The sequence below is a fragment of the Nerophis ophidion genome, linkage group LG06 (genome assembly GCF_033978795.1).
Source record: "Nerophis ophidion isolate RoL-2023_Sa linkage group LG06, RoL_Noph_v1.0, whole genome shotgun sequence".
Taxonomy (NCBI): domain Eukaryota; kingdom Metazoa; phylum Chordata; class Actinopteri; order Syngnathiformes; family Syngnathidae; genus Nerophis; species Nerophis ophidion.
Genome location: NC_084616.1, coordinates 6124503 through 6139617, shown reverse-complemented (window position 1 = coordinate 6139617; position 15115 = coordinate 6124503). Strand labels below are relative to the sequence as shown.

The window sequence follows — 15115 nt, the reverse complement described above, 5'->3', positions numbered from 1 at the left end:
AGCTACTAGGAGTGTGGGGTCTAAGGTGGATAGTGTGTTTCCAGCTACTAGGAGTGTGAGGTCTAAGGTGGATAGTGTGTTTCCAGCTACTCGGAGTGTGGGGTCTAAGGTGGATAGTGTGTTTCCAGCTACTAGGGGTGTGGGGTCTAAGGTGGATAGTGTGTTTCCAGCTACTCGGAGTGTGGACTCTAAGGTGGATGGTGTGTTTCCAGCTACTCGGAGTGTGGGGTCTAAGGTGGATAGTGTGTTTTCAGCTACTAGGAGTGTGGGTCTAAGGTGGATAGTGTGTTTCCAGCTACTAGGAGTGTGGAGTCTAAGGTGGATAGTGTGTTTCCAGCTACTAGGAGTGTGGGGTCTAAGGTGGATAGTGTGTTTCCAGCTACTAGAAGTGTGAGGTCTAAGGTGGATAGTGTGTTTCCAGCTACTAGGAGTGTGGGGTCTAAGGTGGATAATGTTTTTCCAGCTACTAGGAGTGTGGGGTCTAAGGTGGATAGTGTGTTTCCAGCTACTAGGAGTGTGGGGTCTAAGGTGGATAGTGTGTTTCCAGCTACTAGGAGTGTGGGGTCTAAGGTGGATAATGTTTTTCCAGCTACTAGGAGTGTGGGGTCTAAGGTGGATAGTGTGTTTCCAGCTACTAGGAGTGTGGGGTCTAAGGTGGATAGTGTGTTTCCAGCTACTAGGAGTGTGGAGTCTAAGGTGGATAGTGTGTTTCCAGCTACTAGGAGTGTGGGGTCTAAGGTGGATAGTGTGTTTCCAGCTACTAGAAGTGTGGGGTCTAAGGTGGATAGTGTGTTTCCAGCTACTAGGAGTGTGGGGTCTAAGGTGGATAATGTTTTTCCAGCTACTAGGAGTGTGGGGTCTAAGGTGGATAGTGTGTTTCCAGCTACTAGGAGTGTGGGGTCTAAGGTGGATAGTGTGTTTCCAGCTACTAGGAGTGTGGGGTCTAAGGTGGATAGTGTGTTTCCAGCTACTAGGAGTGTGAGGTCTAAGGTGGATAGTGTGTTTCCAGCTACTAGAAGTGTGGGGTCTAAGGTGGATAGTGTGTTTCCAGCTACTAGGAGTGTGGGGTCTAAGGTGGATAGTGTGTTTCCAGCTACTCGGTGTGTGGGGTCTAAGGTGGATAGTGTGTTTTCAGCTACTAGGAGTGTGGGGTCTAAGTGAATATTGTGTTTCCAGCTACTAGGAGTGTGGGGTCTAGGGTGGATAGTATGTTTTTAGCTAATAAGAGTCTGGGGTCTAAGGTGGATAGTGTGTTTCCAGCTACAAGGAGTGTGAGGTCTAAGGTGGATAGTGTGTTTCCAGCTACTTGAAGTGTGAGGTCTAAGGTGGATAGTGTGTTTCCAGCTACTAGGAGTGTGGGGTCTAAGGTGGATAGTGTGTTTCCAGCTACTAGGAATGTGGGGTCTAAGGTGGATAGTGTGTTTCCAGCTACTAGGAGTGTGGGGTCTAAGGTGGATAGTGTGTTTCCAGCTACTAGGAGTGTGGGGTCTAAGGTGGATAATGTTTTTCCAGCTACTAGGAGTGTGGGGTCTAAGGTGGATAGTGTGTTTCCAGCTACTAGGAGTGTGGGGTCTAAGGTGGATAGTGTGTTTCCAGCTACTAGGAGTGTGGGGTCTAAGGTGGATAATGTTTTTCCAGCTACTAGGAGTGTGGGGTCTAAGGTGGATAGTGTGTTTCCAGCTACTAGGAGTGTGGGGTCTAAGGTGGATAGTGTGTTTCCAGCTACTAGGAGTGTGGAGTCTAAGGTGGATAGTGTGTTTCCAGCTACTAGGAGTGTGGGGTCTAAGGTGGATAGTGTGTTTCCAGCTACTCGGTGTGTGGGGTCTAAGGTGGATAGTGTGTTTTCAGCTACTAGGAGTGTGGGGTCTAAGTGAATATTGTGTTTCCAGCTACTAGGAGTGTGGAGTCTAAGGTGGATAGTGTGTTTCCAGCTACTAGGAGTGTGGGGTCTAAGGTGGATAATGTTTTTCCAGCTACTAGGAGTGTGGGGTCTAAGGTGGATAGTGTGTTTCCAGCTACAAGGAGTGTGAGGTCTAAGGTGGATAGTGTGTTTCCAGCTACTTGAAGTGTGAGGTCTAAGGTGGATAGTGTGTTTCCAGCTACTAGGAGTGTGGGGTCTAAGGTGGATAGTGTGTTTCCAGCTACTAGGAGTGTGGGGTCTAAGGTGGATAGTGTGTTTCCAGCTACTAGGAGTGTGGGGTCTAAGGTGGATAGTGTGTTTCCAGCTACTAGGGGTGTGGGGTTTAAGGTGGATAGTGTGTTTCCAGCTACTAGGAGTGTGGGGTTTAAGGTGGATAGTGTGTTTCCAGCTACTAGGAGTGTGGGGTCTAAGGTGGATAGTGTGTTTCCAGCTACTAGGAGTGTGGGTCCAAGGTGGATAGTGTGTTTTCAGCTACTAGGAGTGTGGGTCTAAGGTGGATAGTGTGTTTCCAGCTACTAGGAGTGTGGGGTCTAAGGAGGATAGTGTGTTTCCAGTTACTAGGAGTGTGGGGTCTAAGGTGGATAGTGTGTTTCCAGCTACTAGGAGTGTGGGGTCTCAGGTGGATAGTGTGTTTCCAGCTACTAGGAGTGTGGGGTCTAAGGTGGATAGTGTGTTTTTAGCTAATAAGAGTCTGGAGTCTAAGGTGGATAGTGTGTTTCCAGCTACAAGGAGTGTGAGGTCTAAGGTGGATAGTGTGTTTCCAGCTACTTGAAGTGTGAGGTCTAAGGTGGATAGTGTGTTTCCAGCTACTAGGAGTGTGGGGTCTAAGGTGGATAGTGTGTTTCCAGCTACTAGGAATGTGGGGTTTAACGTCGATAGTGTGTTTCCAGCTACTAGGAGTCTGGGGTCTAAGGTGGATAGTGTGTTTCCAGCTACTAGGAGTGTGGGGTCTAAGGTGGACAGTGTGTTTCCAGCTACTAGGAGTGTGGGGTCTAAGGTGGATAGTGTGTTTCCAGCTACTAGGGGTGTGGGGTTTAAGGTGGATAGTGTGTTTCCAGCTACTAGGAGTGTGGGGTTTAAGGTGGATAGTGTGTTTCCAGCTACTAGGAGTGTGGGGTCTAAGGTGGATAGTGTGTTTCCAGCTACTAGGAGTGTGGGTCCAAGGTGGATAGTGTGTTTTCAGCTACTAGGAGTGTGGGTCTAAGGTGGATAGTGTGTTTCCAGCTACTAGGAGTGTGGGGTCTAAGGAGGATAGTGTGTTTCCAGTTACTAGGAGTGTGGGGTCTAAGGTGGATAGTGTGTTTCCAGCTACTAGGAGTGTGGGGTCTCAGGTGGATAGTGTGTTTCCAGCTACTAGGAGTGTGGGGTCTAAGGTGGATAGTGTGTTTCCAGCTACTAGGAGTGGGGGGTCTAAGGTGGATAGTGTGTTTCCAGCTACTAGGAGTGTGGGGTCTAAGGTGGATAGTGTGTTTCCAGCTACTAGGAGTGTGGGGTCTAAGGTGGATAGTGTGTTTCCAGCTACTCGGAGTGTGGGGTCTAAGGTGGATAGTGTGTTTCCAGCTACTAGGAGTGTGAGGTCTAAGGTGGATAGTGTGTTTCCAGCTACTCGGAGTGTGGGGTCTAAGGTGGATAGTGTGTTTCCAGCTACTAGGAGTGTGGGGTCTAAGGTGGATAGTGTGTTTCCAGCTACTAGGAGTGTGGGGTCTAAGGTGGATAGTGTGTTTCCAGCTACTCGGAGTGTGGGGTCTAAGGTGGATAGTGTGTTTCCAGCTACTAGGAGTGTGGGGTCTAAGGTGGATAGTGTGTTTCCAGCTACTAGGAGTGTGGGGTCTAAGGTGGATAGTGTGTTTCCAGCTACTAGGAGTGTGAGGTCTAAGGTGGATAGTGTGTTTTCAGCTACTCGGAGTGTGGGGTCTAAGGTGGATAGTGTGTTTCCAGCTACTAGGGGTGTGGGGTCTAAGGTGGATAGTGTGTTTCCAGCTACTCGGAGTGTGGACTCTAAGGTGGATGGTGTGTTTCCAGCTACTAGGAGTGTGGGGTCTAAGGTGGATAGTGTGTTTCCAGCTACTAGGAGTGTGAGGTCTAAGGTGGATAGTGTGTTTCCAGCTACTCGGAGTGTGGGGTCTAAGGTGGATAGTGTGTTTCCAGCTACTCGGAGTGTGGGGTCTAAGGTGGATAGTGTGTTTCCAGCTACTCGGAGTGTGGGGTCTAAGGTGGATAGTGTGTTTCCAGCTACTAGGGGTGTGGGGTTTAAGGTGGATAGTGTGTTTCCAGCTACTAGGAGTGTGGGGTCTAAGGTGGATAGTGTGTTTCCAGCTACTAGGAGTGTGAGGTCTAAGGTGGATAGTGTGTTTCCAGCTACTCGGAGTGTGGGGTCTAAGGTGGATAGTGTGTTTCCAGCTACTCGGAGTGTGGGGTCTAAGGTGGATAGTGTGTTTCCAGCTACTCGGAGTGTGGGGTCTAAGGTGGATAGTGTGTTTCCAGCTACTAGGGGTGTGGGGTTTAAGGTGGATAGTGTGTTTCCAGCTACTAGGAGTGTGGGGTCTAAGGTGGATGGTGTGTTTCCAGCTACTAGGAGTGTGAGGTCTAAGGTGGATAGTGTGTTTCCAGCTACTCGGAGTGTGGGGTCTAAGGTGGATAGTGTGTTTCCAGCTACTAGGGGTGTGGAGTTTAAGGTGGATAGTGTGTTTCCAGCTACTAGGAGTGTGGGGTCTAAGGTGGATAGTGTGTTTCCAGCTACTAGGAGTGTGAGGTCTAAGGTGGATAGTGTGTTTCCAACTACTCGGAGTGTGGGGTCTAAGGTAGATAGTGTGTTTCCAGCTACTAGGGGTGTGGGGTTTAAGGTGGATAGTGTGTTTCCAGCTACTAGGAGTGTGGGGTCTAAGGTGGATAGTGTGTTTCCAGCTACTAGGAGTGTGAGGTCTAAGGTGGATAGTGTGTTTCCAGCTACTAGGGGTGTGGGGTTTAAGGTGGATAGTGTGTTTCCAGCTACTAGGAGTGTGGGGTCTAAGGTGGATAGTGTGTTTCCAGCTACTAGGAGTGTGAGGTCTAAAGTGGATAGTGTGTTTCCAACTACTCGGAGTGTGGGGTCTAAGGTAGATAGTGTGTTTCCAGCTACTAGGAGTGTGGGGTCTAAGGTGGATAGTGTGTTTCCAGCTAATAGGAGTGTGAGGTCTAAGGTGGATAGTGTGTTTCCAGCTAATAGGAGTGTGGGGTCTAAGGTGGATAGTGTGTTTCAGCTACTAGGAGTATGGGGTCTAAGGTGGATAGTGTGTTTCCAGCTATTAGGAGTTTGGAGTCTAAGGTGGATAGTGTGTTTCCAGCTACTAGGAGTATGGGGTCTAAGGTGGATAGTGTGTTTTCAGCTACTAGGAGTGTGAGGTCTAAGGTGGATAGTGTGTTTCCAGCTACTAGGAGTGTGGGGTCTAAGGTGGATAGTGTGTTTCCAGCTACTAGGAGTGTGGGGTCTAAGGTAGATAGTGTGTTTCCAGCTACTAGGAGTGTGGGGTCTAAGGTGGATATTGTGTTTCCAGCTACTAGGAGTGTGGGGTCTGAGGTGGATAGTGTGTTTCCAGCTACTTGAAGTGTGAGGTCTAAGGTGGATAGTGTGTTTCCAGCCACTATTAGTGTGGGGTCTAAGGTGGATAGTGTGTTTCCGGCTACTAGGAGTGTGGGGTCTAAGGTGGATAGTGTGTTCCCGGCTACTAGGAGTGTGGGGTCTAAGGTGGATAGTGTGTTTCCAGCTACTAGGAGTGTGGGGTTTAAGGTGGATAGTGTGTTTCCAGCTACTAGGAGTGTGGGGTCTAAGGTGGATAGTGTGTTCCCGGCTACTAGGAATGTGGGGTCTAAGGTGGATAGTGTGTTTCCAGCTACTTGAAGTGTGAGGTCTAAGGTGGATAGTGTGTTTCCAGCTACTAGGAGTGTGGAGTCTAAGGTGGATAGTGTGTTTCCAGCTACTAGGAGTGTGGGGTCTAAGGTGGATAGTGTGTTTCCAGCTACTAGGAGTGTGGAGTCTAAGGTGGATAGTGTGTTTCCAGCTACTAGGAGTGTGGAGTCTAAGGTGGATAGTGTGTTTCCAGCTACTAGGAATGTGGGGTCTAAGGTGGATAGTGTGTTTCCAGCTACTAGGAGTGTGGGGTCTAAGGTAGATAGTGTGTTTCCAGCTACTAGGAGTGTGGGGTCTAAGGTGGATATTGTGTTTCCAGCTAATAGGAGTGTGGAGTCTAAGGTGGATAGTGTGTTTCCAGCTACTAGGAGTGTGGAGTCTAAGGTGGATAGTGTGTTTCCAGCTACTAGGAGTGTGGGGTCTAAGGTAGATAGTGTGTTTCCAGCTACTAGGAGTGTGGGGTCTAAGGTGGATATTGTGTTTCCAGCTACTAGGAGTGTGGGGTCTAAGGTGGATAGTGCGTTTCCAGCTACTAGGAGATTGGGGTCTAAGGTGGATAGTGTGTTTCCAGCTACTAGGAGTGTGGGGTCTAAGGTGGATAGTGTGTTTCCAGCTACTAGGAGTGTGGGGTCTAAGGTGGATAGTGTGTTTCCAGCTACTAGAGGTGTGGGGTCTAAGGTGGATAGTGTGTTTCCAGCTACTAGGAGATTGGGGTTTAAGGTGGATAGTGTGTTTCCAGCTACTAGGAGTGTGGGGTCTAAGGTGGATAGTGTGTTTCCAGCTACTAGGAGTGTGGGGTCTAAGGTGGATAGTGTGTTTCCAGCTACTAGAGGTGTGGGGTCTAAGGTGGATAGTGTGTTTCCAGCTACTAGGAGATTGGGGTTTAAGGTGGATAGTGTGTTTCCAGCTACTAGGAGTGTGGGGTCTAAGGTGGATAGTGTGTTTCCAGCTACTAGGAGTGTGGGGTCTAAGGTGGATAGTGTGTTTCCAGCTACTAGGGGTGTGGGGTCTAAGGTGGATAGTGTGTTTCCAGCTACTAGGAGTGTGGGGTCTAAGGTGGATAGTGTGTTTCCAGCTACTAGGAGTGTGGGGTCTAAGGTGGATAGTGTGTTTCCAGCCACTAGGAGTGTGAGGTCTAAGGTGGATAGTGTGTTTCCAGCTACTAGGAGTGTGGGGTCTAAGGTGGATAGTGTGTTTCCAGCTACTAGGAGTGTGGGGTCTAAGGTAGATAGTGTGTTTCCAGCTACTAGGAGTGTGGGGTCTAAGGTGGATATTGTGTTTCCAGCTACTAGGAGTGTGGGGTCTGAGGTGGATAGTGTGTTTCCAGCTACTAGGAGTGTGGGGTCTAAGGTGGATAGTGTGTTTCCAGCTACTATTAGTGTGGGGTCTAAGGTGGATAGTGTGTTTCCGGCTACTAGGAGTGTGGGGTCTAAGGTGGATAGTGTGTTCCCGGCTACTAGGAGTGTGGGGTCTAAGGTGGATAGTGTGTTTCCAGCTACTAGGAGTGTGGGGTTTAAGGTGGATAGTGTGTTTCCAGCTACTAGGAGTGTGGGGTCTAAGGTGGATAGTGTGTTCCCGGCTACTAGGAATGTGGGGTCTAAGGTGGATAGTGTGTTTCCAGCTACTTGAAGTGTGAGGTCTAAGGTGGATAGTGTGTTTCCAGCTACTAGGAGTGTGGAGTCTAAGGTGGATAGTGTGTTTCCAGCTACTAGGAGTGTGGGGTCTAAGGTGGATAGTGTGTTTCCAGCTACTAGGAGTGTGGAGTCTAAGGTGGATAGTGTGTTTCCAGCTACTAGGAGTGTGGAGTCTAAGGTGGATAGTGTGTTTCCAGCTACTAGGAATGTGGGGTCTAAGGTGGATAGTGTGTTTCCAGCTACTAGGAGTGTGGGGTCTAAGGTGGATAGTGTGTTTCCAGCTACTAGGAGTGTGGAGTCTAAGGTGGATAGTGTGTTTCCAGCTACTAGGAGTGTGGGGTCTAAGGTGGATAGTGTGTTTCCAGCTACTTGAAGTGTGAGGTCTAAGGTGGATAGTGTGTTTCCAGCTACTAGGAGTGTGGAGTCTAAGGTGGATAGTGTGTTTCCGGCTACTAGGAATGTGGGGTCTAAGGTGGATAGTGTGTTTCCAGCTACTTGAAGTGTGAGGTCTAAGGTGGATAGTGTGTTTCCAGCTACTAGGAGTGTGGAGTCTAAGGTGGATAGTGTGTTTCCAGCTACTAGGAGTGTGGGGTCTAAGGTGGATAGTGTGTTTCCAGCTACTAGGAGTGTGGAGTCTAAGGTGGATAGTGTGTTTCCAGCTACTATTAGTGTGGGGTCTAAGGTGGATAGTGTGTTTCCGGCTACTAGGAGTGTGGGGTCTAAGGTGGATAGTGTGTTCCCGGCTACTAGGAGTGTGGGGTCTAAGGTGGATAGTGTGTTTCCAGCTACTAGGAGTGTGGGGTTTAAGGTGGATAGTGTGTTTCCAGCTACTAGGAGTGTGGGGTCTAAGGTGGATAGTGTGTTTCCAGCTACTAGGAGTGTGGGGTCTAAGGTGGATAGTGTGTTTCCAGCTACTAGGAGTGTGGGGTCTAAGGTGGATAGTGTGTTTCCAGCTACTCGGAGTGTGAGGTCTAAGGTGGATAGTGTGTTTCCAGCTACTAGGAGTGTGGGGTTTAAGGTGGATAGTGTGTTTCCAGCTACTCAGAGTGTGGAGTCTAAGGTGGATAGTGTGTTTCCAGCTACTAGGAGTGTGGAGTCTAAGGTGGATAGTGTGTTTCCAGCTACTAGGAGTGTGGGGTCTAAGGTGGATAGTGTGTTTCCAGCTACTAGGAGTGTGGAGTCTAAGGTGGATAGTGTGTTTCCAGCTACTCAGAGTGTGGAGTCTAAGGTGGATAGTGTGTTTCCAGCTACTCAGAGTGTGGAGTCTAAGGTGGATAGTGTGTTTCCAGCTACTAGGAGTGTGGAGTCTAAGGTGGATAGTGTGTTTCCAGCTACTCAGAGTGTGGAGTCTAAGGTGGATAGTGTGTTTCCAGCTACTCAGAGTGTGGAGTCTAAGGTGGATAGTGTGTTTCCAGCTACTAGGAGTGTGGGGTCTAAGGTGGATAGTGTGTTTCCAGCTACTAGGAGTGTGGGGTCTAAGGTGGATAGTGTGTTTCCAGCTACTAGGAGTGTGGGGTCTAAGGTGGATAGTGTGTTTCCAGCTACTAGGAGTGTGAGGTCTAAGGTGGATAGTGTGTTTCTAGCTACTAGGAGTGTGGGGTCTAAGGTGGATAGTGTGTTTCCAGCTACTAGGAGTGTGGGGTCTAAGGTGGATAGTGTGTTTCCAGCTACTAGGAGTGTGGGGTCTAAGGTGGATAGTGTGTTTCCAGCTACTCGGAGTGTGGGGTCTAAGGTGGATAGTGTGTTTCCAGCTACTAGGAGTGTGGGGTCTAAGGTGGATAGTGTGTTTCCAGCTACTAGGAGTGTGAGGTCTAAGGTGGATAGTGTGTTTCCAGCTACTAGGAGTGTGGGGTTTAAGGTGGATAGTGTGTTTCCAGCTACTCGGAGTGTGGGGTCTAAGGTGGATAGTGTGTTTCCAGCTACTAGGAGTGTGAGGTCTAAGGTGGATAGTGTGTTTCCAGCTACTCGCAGTGTGGGGTCTAAGGTGGATAGTGTGTTTCCAGCTACTAGGAGTGTGGGGTCTAAGGTGGATAGTGTGTTTCCAGCTACTAGGAGTGTGGGGTCTAAGGTGGATAGTGTGTTTCCAGCTACTAGGAGTGTGAGGTCTAAGGTGGATAGTGTGTTTCCAGCTACTAGGAGTGTGGGGTTTAAGGTGGATAGTGTGTTTCCAGCTACTCGGAGTGTGGGGTCTAAGGTGGATAGTGTGTTTCCAGCTACTAGGAGTGTGAGGTCTAAGGTGGATAGTGTGTTTCCAGCTACTCGGAGTGTGGGGTCTAAGGTGGATAGTGTGTTTCCAGCTACTCGGAGTGTGAGGTCTAAGGTGGATAGTGTGTTTCCAGCTACTCGGAGTGTGGGGTCTAAGGTGGATAGTGTGTTTCCAGCTACTAGGAGTGTGGGGTCTAAGGTGGGTAGTGTGTTTCCAGCTACTAGGAGTGTGGGGTCTAAGGTGGATAGTGTGTTTCCAGCTACTAGGAGTGTGGGGTCTAAGGTGGATAGTGTGTTTCCAGCTACTAGGAGTGTGGGGTCTAAGGTGGATAGTGTGTTTCCAGCTACTAGGAGTGTGGGGTCTAAGGTGGATAGTGTGTTTCCAGCTACTAGGAGTGTGGGGTTTAAGGTGGATAGTGTGTTTCCAGCTACTAGGAGTGTGGGGTCTAAGGTGGATAGTGTGTTTCCAGCTACTAGGAGTGTGGGGTCTAAGGGGGATAGTGTGTTTCCAGTTACTAGGAGTGTGGGGTTTACGGTGGCTGTGGTGCAGTGATGTCACACATAAATGATTTAGGCCTGATGGACTACTGTGGCCAACAGAGGCAAGTGATTGGCTAATATCAGTACTAGCTAAAGATGATTAGACCTTCTACTGCACCATCACCAGACCCCAAGGGAGAAATAGAAGCTGCAGGTTGTTAAGGCAAGATGATAGCTGATGACTCCTCAAGCAGTGCAAGTACTTTCTCTCTCAAATCAACACTTTTCTGTGAAGACACTGAGGCGATGATGGGATTTATTTCCCCTCGTCACAAAGGGTGACTCTTTACTTCAATGGCAACATTTGTTCTCTGCTTCCAGCCTGGTTCTGGTCTCTTGATAAATGACTGCAGCGTTAAAACGACACACGACGCTGAAGGTTTCCATCCCAGAGTGTCGTCAGAGACAGCAGGGAGAAACCACTACACCTAAGGGGGGGAAGCAGAGTAATGCACAGACACACTTATGAAACGCTGGGTGAGGCCCCTGGAGTCAAACATCATCCTTAATGCAAGAGATTGACATCTTCAGGTCCTCTGCAGTAGAAATTGCTGACAGCATAATTATAATACATGCTTGAAAGGGCATGAACAATATCTTGATGTGGCATCGTAATGCTGTATTATTCTGAATGTGGATCATATGAGTCTTGCAGACCATTGTAGTATTGACTCCTCATCACTGACACCTAGCTGTGCAATGATGTCACTACCATGTAAATGTGCATGTTTCAATCGTAGTCACATCATTTACATTCAAAATGGAAATGTCCATCCATCCATCCATCTTCTTCCGCTTATCCGAGGTCTGGTCGCGGGGGCAACAGCCTAAGCAGGGAAACCCAGACTTCCCTCTCCCCAGCCACTTCGTCTAGCTCTTCCCGGGGGATCCCGAGGCGTTCCCAGGCCAGCCGGGAGACATAGTCTTCCCAACGTGTCCTGGGTCTTCCCCGTGGCCTCCTACCGGTTGGACGTGCCCTAAACACCTCCCTCGGGAGGCGTTCGGGTGGCATCCTGACCAGATGCCCAAACCACCTCATCTGACTCCTCTCGTGGAGGAGCAGCGGCTTGATTTTGAAATCTTCCCGGATGGCACAGCTTCTCACCCTATCTCTAAGGGAGAGGAAACTCATTTGGGCCGCTTGTACCCGTGATTTTATCCTTTCGGTCATGACCCAAAGCTCATGACCATAGGTGAGGATGGGAACGTGGATCGACCGGTAAATTGAGAGCTTTGCCTTCCGGCTCAGCTCCTTCTTCACCACAACAGATCGGTACAACGTCCGCATTACTGAAGACGCCGCACCGATCCGCCTGTCGATCTCACCATCCACTCTTCCCTCACTCGTGAACAAGACTCCTAGGTACTTGAACTCCTCCACTTGGGGCAGGGTCTCCTCCCCAACCCGGAGATGGCACTCCACCCTTTTCCGGGCGAGAACCATGGACTCGGACTTGGAGGTGCTGATTCTCATTCCGGTCGCTTCACACTCGGCTGCGAACCGATCCAGCGAGAGCTGAAGATCCCGGTCAGACGAAGCCATCAGGACCACATCATCTGCAAAAAGCAGAGACCTAATCCTGCGGTCACCAAACCGGAACCCCTCAACGCCTTGACTGCGCCTACAAATTCTGTCCATAAAAGTTATGAACAGAATCGGTGACAAAGGACAGCCTTGGCGGAGTCCAACCCTCACTGGAAACGTGTCCGACTTACTGCCGGCAATGCGGACCAAGCTCTGACACTGATCATACAGGGAGCGGACCGCCACAATAAGACAGTCGGATACCCCATACTCTCTGAGCACTCCCCACAGGACTCCCCGAGGGACACGGTCCAATGCCTTCTCCAAGTCCACAAAGCACATGTAGACTTGTTGGGCCAACTTCCATGCACCCTCAAGAACCCTGCCCAGAGTATAGAGCTGGTCCACAGTTCCACAACCAGGACGAAATACCACACCGTTCCTCCTGAATCCGAGGTTGGACTATCCGGCGTAGCCTCCTCTCCAGTACACCTGAATAAACCTTACCGGGAAGGCTGAGGAGTGGGAAGAGAAAGAAAAATGGAAATGTGCTCGTTAAAATTGTAGTGACATCATTGCACAGCTTGGCTTGCACAATGTGAGGCAACATTGAAAAATAAATGATTTGTCATATTTCTGCATGCGTGTGGAGGTCTGCACTGCCAGTGTCTGGAAGAGTGTGCAGCTGAAAGACTTGATCGGCATTATATAAGAGCAAGCCCTAGGTTGTTGTGAGTCAGTGCGGGCTTTCTGGGAAGTCGTCGTCGTCCTTGTCACAGATCACAAGTGTCATGGAAGCTTCCCCACAGTTGATAATCTCATACATGCAAAATTTGTTGAAGTAGTATTTTTGATTTTGATGCTTCCATCCATTAAACTACTTAATCAAGGCTTTTTACTAGGGCTGGGCAACGATTAACAAGTTAATCGCACTATTTCTTCCGATTAATCGCGATTAACTGCATTGTATACACAAAGCCCAATAATGAATTCAAAAGTAGTGTGTAGTGCACCTTTATTGGAATATTCTCCCACATGAACAAAAGCGCCAAAACATTTGTTGTGCAAACACAATTTAAATCAGTCCTTGTTAAACAGTAGCAGTTAAATAGCATATTTGATGAAAATCAACTCCAAAAATGTAAATACAAACATTGAAGCTTATTGCCACTGCCAGGGTATTTAAGTTATCCTGTTTGTTATGGAAAATAAATATAATCTACATACAAATCTCTGAGCCACAATCATAACATCTGAACAGGCAATTTCTGCGGTAACTGCAGAAACATTTTTTTTTTATCAGGGATCTTATGTTTAAAAAACCTATATTATAGGTAGTGGGCTGTTTTAGGGAATTTTTGATGAAATTATCCGTAGTAGCAATATTAATAATGTTGTGTTTATTCTGCGTAGTGCACTTAAAATAATTATGACCATATCTAGGAATTGATATGATGGGAATTTTCCGATTGTTTGCTTGGTGCTTTGATAAACTGAAGGCATCATATACATGGTACTATATTGTGATGTTATGAGCCAGGGAAAAAAAGAACTACCCTACCCAGCATGCAACAGGAGTGAGGAGCATGTGTAGGTTGTGTCGCCATGACTACATCTTGTATGTTGTGATATGCACGCTCTGAAAGCAAACGTTAAGAACTCAGCCAACACTCCTGGTCTGCATTATTCATAAATAGACAGACAACACATATACTCCGCTGCTTCACAGGCCGCTGGATGTAGCCGGCAAAGTATTCCCATGCTAGCTAGCCGGTCTAGCAAGCACGCCTCATTCAGTCCGAAACGGCCCGATCTATCCACATCCAGAATTGTCTGGCGGTCGTAAGTGATCCCGGAGTGACCACGCTGTAAGCCAGCCATGAAATTTGCAGAATTGTCCGGTATTTTTTGCCAAATGTTGCATCTTTACCAAGAGCCCCTCCACGCCATCTTGTTAAGAAAAGGCGTTAACAAAATAAAAGCATGTAAACAACATACGCAAATGTGCGATAAAATAATTGTCGGCGTTAATAGATTGATGAGTTAACGCGTAATTAACGCATTAATTTGCCCACCCCTACTTTTTACTTAACTTGAGATAATGATTCTCGCTGCGTGAAAACTCAAGTTGTATCTCGTGTTTTGTGTTTGTGAATGTGTTTCATTTATCTACAAGAGTGAATTCCAATCAACTTTGCCGAGAGGTTGACAGGAGATGGCCCTTAATCAAAGGTGAGCCAAAGGGCTGCACAAACAACAATGGCATCACTGGTCTGAACCCCCATCCTAGGAGACCAACTTAAATGGATACCAAGTGGATACAGTTATTGCAAATTATTCATGATAATGGAAAAGTCCAGAGTGAGGGAAGAGTGGATGGTGAGATCGACAGGCGGATCGGTGCGGCGTCTTCAGTAATGCGGACGTTGTTCCGATCCGTTGTGGTGAAGAAGGAGCTGAGCCGGAAGGCGAAGCTCTCAATTTACCGGTCGATCTACGTTCCCATCCTCACCTATGGTCATGAGCTTTGGGTCATATGTGAGGGTTGGACTCCGCCAAGGCTGTCCTTTGTCACCGATTCTGTTCATAACTTTTATGGACAGAATTTCTAGGCGCAGTCAAGGCGTTGAGGGGTTCCGGTTTGGTGACCGCAGGATTAGGTCTCTGCTTTTTGCAGATGATGTGGTCCTGATGGCTTCATCTGACCGGGATCTTCAGCTCTCGCTGGATCGGTTCGCAGCCGAGTGTGAAGCGACCGGAATGAGAATCAGCACCTCCAAGTCCGAGTCCATGGTTCTCGCCCGGAAAAGGGTGGAGTGCCATCTCCGGGTTGGGGAGGAGACCCTGCCCCAAGTGGAGGTGTCCAAGTACCTAGGAGTCTTGTTCACGAGTGAGGGAAGAGTGGATGGTGAGATCGACAGGCGGATCGGTGCGGCGTCTTCAGTAATGCGGACGTTGTACCGATCCGTTGTGGTGAAGAAGGAGCTGAGCCGGAAGGCAAAGCTCTCAATTTACCGGTCGATCTACGTTCCCATCCTCACCTATGGTCATGAGCTTTGGGTCATGACCGAAAGGATAAGATCACGGGTACAAGCGGCCCAAATGAGTTTCCTCCGCCATGTGGCGGGTCTCTCCCTTAGAGATATGACCCTCCGGTACCGTGAATGTCATTTAAGTGACGTCTTGGTGAAGATTGATGATCACTAATTTTTAGGTCTATTTTTTTTCAAAGCCTGGCTCGAGATCGACTGACACACCCCCCGCGGTCGACTAGTAACTCGCGATCGACGTAATGGGCACCCCTGATTTAGAGCATCCTGGAAATTAAAGTTGCTGAAGTGTTGTGGGTTAGCCTATTTTCCTGATGAATAGGTGAATTGTGTTTGACAAATGTAAAAAAGTGT

General features: G+C 48.4%; 1 protein-coding gene across 2 annotated transcripts in view; it reads left to right on the top strand.

The window, feature by feature from the left end:
- Nucleotides 1-15115, top strand: part of LOC133554101 (dysbindin-like) — a 55888-nt gene that overhangs the window by 19415 nt on the left and 21358 nt on the right. Inside the window, exon 1 of one of the 2 annotated variants that reach the window (XM_061902503.1) lies at nucleotides 10193-10663. The exons of the other annotated variant lie outside the window; for it this stretch is intronic. Within the exon in view, the coding sequence (XP_061758487.1) occupies nucleotides 10636-10663 (28 nt within the window). The 5' untranslated portion in view covers nucleotides 10193-10635. Of the gene's footprint in view, nucleotides 1-10192; nucleotides 10664-15115 lie in introns of those variants that run through there. 2 annotated transcript variants of the gene reach the window in all.